The sequence below is a fragment of the Octopus bimaculoides genome, chromosome 9, assembly GCF_001194135.2.
Source record: "Octopus bimaculoides isolate UCB-OBI-ISO-001 chromosome 9, ASM119413v2, whole genome shotgun sequence".
NCBI lineage: Eukaryota > Metazoa > Mollusca > Cephalopoda > Octopoda > Octopodidae > Octopus > Octopus bimaculoides.
The window spans coordinates 59,289,024-59,296,598 of record NC_068989.1 but is presented as its reverse complement, the minus strand read 5'-3'; the positions used below and the strand labels follow the sequence as shown (position 1 = coordinate 59,296,598).

The 7,575-nt window shown below is 32.8% G+C and overlaps 1 protein-coding gene across 2 annotated transcripts in view; it reads left to right on the top strand.

Annotated features, from left to right (window-relative positions):
- The window catches only part of LOC106871030 (probable peptidylglycine alpha-hydroxylating monooxygenase 1), an 87,130-nt gene that overhangs the window by 75,135 nt on the left and 4,420 nt on the right, over positions 1 to 7,575 (top strand). For both annotated transcript variants that reach the window (XM_014917288.2, XM_052970708.1), the window contains exons 6-10: positions 1,697 to 1,768; positions 4,602 to 4,659; positions 4,753 to 4,817; positions 5,414 to 5,494; positions 5,696 to 5,772. In XM_014917288.2, the coding sequence (XP_014772774.1) occupies positions 1,697 to 1,768; positions 4,602 to 4,659; positions 4,753 to 4,817; positions 5,414 to 5,494; positions 5,696 to 5,772 (353 nt within the window). The remainder of the gene's footprint in view (positions 1 to 1,696; positions 1,769 to 4,601; positions 4,660 to 4,752; positions 4,818 to 5,413; positions 5,495 to 5,695; positions 5,773 to 7,575) is intronic.

Sequence of the window (7,575 nt, the reverse complement as noted above, 5' to 3'; positions counted from 1 at the left end):
ATATATGCACACTGGTGTATATTCTTCTCACATACACTTAACTATTTTTAAAAACCCGAGACAAATACATACAATATGACCGAGAGAGAAAGATTGAAGTATGTCGAATGGATAGAGGTTCAAACGTTATTTATCGTTACATAACTGCGAAAATGAACGTTTTATTTTGCAGTTGCATCTTATAACTCTTTCGGGGTACCTGTTTACAAGTGTATCTTCACTCCTTATAATGCATAGAACTTCTTCGGAATAGAGACTGCAAGAACTTGAGAACGTATTATATGGATATGCGTTTCTATGATCGTTTATGTGATGTTGTATTGCACTCTGCCTTCCTTAAGTCTCCAGGACAGGTCTGGAGACTTAAGGAATGTTTTTAAATTAATGTTTTTAAATGGTTCAATATGTTTCAATATCGACTTTTGAAGGAATCTACAGTCACCAACATATACAAATGCACATATGTGCTTATACAATAACTATATCTATGTATTTATTTGTAAATTTATATAGGAAGTGTATGTCAGCATATACTATTGCGTCTAGCCACCTTAACGATTTTATAATTTTCCCATTTCCATTTTACTGAATCAGCTATTGATACCTATGGTAAATATTATGAATACTGACAAGTGGAATTCAGTTTCACCACGAGCAACAGACTAGCATCTCTAATGAGCATTAATTTCATGCGAAATTGGCGTACCAATCTGATGATTTTGCATGCTATGGGGAGGTTGTCTCCCTTGTCAGTACATAGGACTATACTTGTTCATGGCTAAAGAGTCTTTGAGTCTTATTTCTAGCAATGCTGGTGCTGCCATACACCCTTAGTCACTTTTAATGACGTTGAGTTTTTTTTCCATATACAAATGTTCACGTTTATATACTAATATATTCTCTCCAGTATTATATTTGGTCGTATACGCACGTGGTTGAGGTGAATGAATTAGATGTAGCATGTATATAAATGTGAATATTTGTATATGCGCTTGTGAATGCGGGTTATTCGTATGGGTATGTATAAATGTTTATAATTATGTACAATGTGTTATACTATACTGATGACGGTAAAGAGATTTTGCATCTCCAAACTAGAAATTGACCTATAGTTAAACCGTTTAAAAAATCTTTGTTTACGTTCCTCGCTTTCAACCCGTGCTAATGGGGTAAATAATTTAGTTCTTAGAGCCAGTTGGCGTCTATTCCTAGCATGTGGCACTACTGATTAAAACCTTTATCATTTTACGTTATTATATTATCTTTCTCTCCTGATACTGTGCTAGTTAGGATATATGTGGGAAGTATAGGTGTGCTTGTATGGATTAATACATGTATACATATATACATGCATACACACACACACACACACACACACACACATGTACACACAAAATCTTGTAATTTTCTTTCATTTCTTAGTGTCTCTGTCTCTCTTTCTCTATCTACCTGTATATGTGTGTGTGTGTGTGTATATCTATCTATCTATCTATCTATCTATCTATCTATCTATCTATCTATCTATCTATCTATCTATCTATATATATATATATATATATATATATATATATATGTATGTATGTATGTATGTATGTATCATAACCCCAACTTGAAAATTATTTTATTTTAATTGATCTAATCTATGCCTCAAATGTTTTTGTAATTTGCATATTTTTATCAATATGTTTGCAATAAGAATTCGCAATCCCAGTAGGATCTAAGAAGCGGTACCTTGTTGTGCAGGTCCACGCTCCACCAAATATGACACGTGAGTATTATCGTCATCTCTATACACACAAAGCATTCATTACAGATATATACAACGATATCAGCATTTAATTTGTACTTCATTTTATCTATCCAAGTGATGAAATGCCAGGTTAGCCTCGGCATGGTTTGAAGTCAAAATATAAAGTATTGTAACTTAATGTTGCTGACATTTTGTCTGGAATTGTTCCATTTAATAGCGGCGGCTTCTTTAACAAAATAAAAGCCTTTCTATCTGATGTTCTTTATTCTCTGTTGTATTTCCTTAGCCTGAAATCAAGTTTGAGGAAATACATACTGTAACGGTCTGTTCCACAGCATGCATTTGTCGAGGGTATCATGGATACTTTTACCGACTTTCTTCATTGTAGTAATTCTTTCTTTCTGAAATTCCCTAATTTCTGTATTTCTTCAGTGGAACAAATTTTAACGAATATATGAAACAAAACTGCATGTCACAACATGTGTTCAGTGAATCACGTTAACTGTCACTAGTGTTGTCACCTGGTGCATCTATTCTACATCATTACTACTGATTGTATGAAATTGTAAGGAATATGGATGTGCAATATGTTCCTCATGATACTTTTATCATCTCTTATACCAGAAGTGTAAATATCGTCCGGCTTGGTTGTATTATAACCTAAATAGTTAAATAGAAAGTGTACTTTCAAAGCCTGGTCAAGTGTGGTTTTTAATTAGACAGTGATAGATAAGAAAAAAAACTTAACTTATGACGTTAAACAAAAAAGGCTTACATGTGTGTATTGATTAAATAGCGTTAAATGGATGCTCTCGAATTAACGTTCACAGTGAACTTCTCACGATGTTAGAGAGGATAGGTTTAAGTAAATAGAAAAGATTATATGCGGAGAGATACGATAAATTGATTTATCCTTCAAATTAAGCGGTTATTGTTATCTAAGGTAAGTTGAAATGCAAACTGAAGAGTTATCTATACCTTGAAATGATAAAGAATTACAGCTGTTGCTGTTACTTGGTTTCTTTTGGTACTACATCAAGTGGATTCTTTCTCATATTTAAAAAAATAAACAGTGAAATATTTCTCTTACTAAAAATATATCAGTTCTGTAAAGATCATCAACACCATCCATAATGGTTTGCTTTCCCCTCTGACAAAAATTATACTAGTCAAGAAACAATTTTCATAGCATTGCTAGAAGGATGCAGATCAGGTGTATTTTTCATAACATCCTTAAATAATACCGAAAAAAATTTAACACTTACCATATTGACAAAAGAGAAGCATATTTATACAATTACGGAAGCTATAAAAATCTTTCTTCCCAAAACATAGTTTACTGAGACATCAAATATTCATTTCACTCATGTTTGACTATGAAAACCGTGGTAAAAAAAGTATAAACGTCCTATGCCATAGTGTTATGTCTCAAGCTACTGCTATCTAGCACCTTCGGATGATCTCTACTCAACCGCTACTCGACTGCTCCTCGTCAGCTACTCAACCCTACCACGGCCAGACTACCTCTATTTATATGTCTTAGGCGATCCTACTTCTTCGCTTGGGGGGTTTCGACACAACACATAGAACAGAGGTTTCTTCCCTAACACTATAAACTTTACATTTGGCTCGGAGAATAGTTACTCACCATCTACCATACAATATTATAATACATACTACTATTTAAACTGCTATGAATTTAAAATTAATACATAATTCTTTAGTACACTTGAGTGTAAGAAGTCTTCCTTTGATAAAAGTACGTAATCTCTTTTCTCTCTAAGAATTACGCCCAGTTTGCTCCAATTACTACTTAAGGAATAAAATTAAACGTAACTTATATCATCCAAAAGATATTTCTTTCATAAAAGCTATCCATACGTTTGTATACTTATCAACGAACTCAAGAACTATTTCTTTGTTCTAACTAATCAAATATGTTGCTTGTATTTCTCGTTTTCCATTCGTCAATCAATGCAGTGATATCAAGGCTTCTATTATTAGCAAGTGCCTTATTCATCACTTATTTTATTCGAAAGTAGCACCAAGGAGTGGGCTGTTCCGTGTTCAGCAAGTTGAAACAATCCCTAAATAGCCGTTTCTACTTAACGGATGATGTCACATAGACTTTTTGATGACTCGTAATGCCAAAATTATAATGGTCTTATCTGAAACTGCATTAAATTAGCCAATGAAAGTTAAAGAAAGTTAAATCATTCACAATGGGGTATCTTGTTGCCCGATACTCTACATTCTGTACAGTTATTGCAATGTTCAGTAAAATCTTTTACAGCATACGACAGATTCTTCTAATTTTCTAGAAGATTTCTTTCAGATCACCTCTCTTGACTCTCCGAATCTGAAACGGTTTATTTGTGTTGTCAAATATGTATAATTCAAAATGTGAATCGGCGACATGGTTTCAAACAAGTGACCTAAACTCCTGCGGATGCAACGAGCCCGAATTATACTGGATATTCGTTATGTACGGCTAATCCTAATTGAGATAATTGCAAAATGGATAAAAACCACTTAATGCCTACATCCACTATACCTAATCTTTCTTTGGAGAACCCTGAACAATTTGTAAATCGGTTGTGCATTTGTTTGTAAATTTTATTTTAAGTAAAAGTATTGCAATATTTTGATCGGTTGCATTATAGCCCTTGTGTAGTTATATACCAATGTAGACTTAAAGATTGATATACTCTTGTAATTGTTTAGGGTACAAATAAGCATACAAGACATACCTTAATATGCTCGATAAATGATAACAATGGTAATATTCAAATGCATATCTCATTTTCATAAAACTGTGGGCTGTATTCTGAAATTTCTTTTCATTTTCGAGTTGAAAGTACCTCGTCCTTTAATAGCACTGGAATTCGGATCGGACTCACTGACAGAAAGTAAGTTTGGCAATGTAATGTTTTTACACAAACAAATAACATTTCCTTATATTTAACATGAGAATATCATAAAATATATTATTTCATTTCTAGACCTACCTATCGGTCAGATATAGCCATTTATGGCATTATCGGATATATTCCTGCTAATACAAAAGGTAAGAATTCTATGACATTAATTTTGTGCATGTTCGAACATTTACAATCACATTACATTTATAATGTTTTAGGAACATTTGTTAAAATTATCAAAAGAACCAATTTTTATTTACACTATTGAATAAAATGTGTTATATAAGCAATATATTTTAGGAATACTAGTAGTCATCTTCAGAGAAATCTCTGATCTATTTGGATGTGAAGCACATCTGAAGAACCGAATGTTTTTAACAATGTTATTTCAGATAGATCACATTGTAGTATCTTGACACAAAACAACATAGCATCATATCTCGATATACTTGCAAATAGTTGATATATAAACAGTCACCCCCACCTTTTTTTTTTTTTTTATCTAAGTGGTGTGGAGAGTCACAGTCACTTCCCGGTTCAACCTCACCATATTGTCCTTGCGTGTACTATGGTTATGAATACGAATACAGTGTGTATCTTGTAGCGGGTTGTAAATACTCGAACATCAGTTGCAAATCTGGCATCCTAACTATTCAACTATTTTTGATCATGTGTATCTAGGTAACAAATAATATCTATAATCTTTCAGAATGAATTTAAAGAATTCTTTTTCGTTTTATAGACTTCACAGCAGACGCATTTTGTCGATGGCCATTTGACAATACGCTACTGCATGGTTTATCTATCCATTCTCACAAAATGGGTAAGTGTTGATTATAAACAATGATCCTCTATGTCGAGAAAGCTTTTAATAAACTGGCTATTTAAATTTTTTTTAAAATCATAAAACCGAGTTTTTATTAGCAGACTTGATTTTGATTTTGTAACGACATTAATAAAAGTGATATTTTGACATCCACTTAGAATATTTTTCAAATATGTATTTTTGTACTATTTGTTTTAGCTACAGCAATCACTGGTTATATTTATCGAAATAACCAGTTCATCGAGCTACTCCGAGCAGACCCCTCTTACCCAGAAGTAAGTCACACACATTCCAAAATAACTATATGTTAAATTGCATATGGCATTTAAAGTACGGTTAATATACGCCGTCAACATTTAATATGCATTCGTACATGCCCTCACCATCTTCATCATGTTCATCATCATCATCATTATGAGTAACACTGAGTGTATATGTGTGTGTGCGTGTGTGTGTGTGTGTAATATGTATATATATATATATACATATATATATATATATATGTGTGTGTGAGTAAAAATAAATACAAAAAAGGGGTTTTGTATGATTGTGTATAGAGGAATATATATATTATTTAAAAGAGTTCCAACTCTGTCTGTTTTTTTATGTTTTATTTATATTCTTGTAAAATTAATGTGGGATATAGAATATGGAATATACAATATATAATATAAAAATGGATGGTACAATGAAATGAAGTATTGAATGTCTTATTGAATATATGGAATATGTCTTATTGAATATATGAAATATTGAGTGTTCAGTATAAAGGATTAAATATATAAAGGATTATATATATAAGTTAAAAAAAAGACAAAAAACAATAACAAAAAACAACAACGTGAGGACGTGATACGGATAGTGTTACTAGACACTCGGGAAAGGAAAGAGAGATGCATGTAGCATGTATATATGTATGTATATGTATGTATGTATGTTTGCATGTATGTATGTTTGCATGTATGTATGTTTGCATGTATGTATGTTTGCATGTATGTATGTAAAATTTGTGGTGTAGAAACTTCAAACGCTAACAATTCAGAACTTTTTTACTTTCTCTCTTGAAAAAGTTTATAGTTTAACTTCATCAACGGTTGCTTCACTTGTTGGGAGATGGAAAGAGCACTTTGATGAGTTACTCAATAGACCCGCCGAAGTTAACCTCTTTGTTCTTGATAATATACCAGAAAGACCAACAAAACCTTTTTTAGTCGAGGTTCTAAACCTGGCTGAAATAAAAGCGGCTATCGTGAAATTGAACAATGGAAAAGCCCCTGGTATGTTTGGGTTAGGTGCAGAAATATATAAATATGGTGGTGAATACCTCTGTACAATGTTGACAGGCGTGATTCAGAGGATTTGGCACAGCGAAGTGGTCCCTCAGGATTGGCGTGATGCGATTATGGAGATACTCTATAAATCGAAAGGCGGAAAGAATGTCTGCGATAGTTTTCGTGGCATCTGTCTGTTAGCTGTGACTGGAAACATACTTTGTAGGTTAATACTGGGTGGATTGCATCTGCACATTGGTAATGAGGTTTTACCAGAATTACAATGAGGGTTTAGAGGCGATAAGAGTACTAGGAATATGATATTTTCAGCTAGATGGCTACAAGGAACGTGCATCGAACAAGATATGAAGATCTGGATTTATATTAAGTTTTTATTGATCTGACAAAGGCGTTTCATTCTGTAGAATTGGGAGAAGAGCAGTTAAAAATGCCCTTGTTTTATTTAAAAACAACGGCCATTCAACTCGCATGGAGTTTGGTTTTTTAAACTACTCTTCTCTCTCTCTCTCTCTCTCTCTCTCTCTCTGTATATATATATATATATATATATGTATGTATATATTGGAATGTTTGGAGGTGATGTACAGGAGTTATATATTCGAAAAAATGATAATCAGGTACTCAGATGTCTGGATGGTTGTATATTTACAGATTTTTATTCATATGTCACATGTTTTGTAAATTAGCGCTTTCACCTAGTCTAGTAGGGTTTTAAAATTTTGATTTCACCTTGGGAGGCTGTCTCTTTTTATAGTGTTATTGAATTCTAGGTAACACATTCAATAA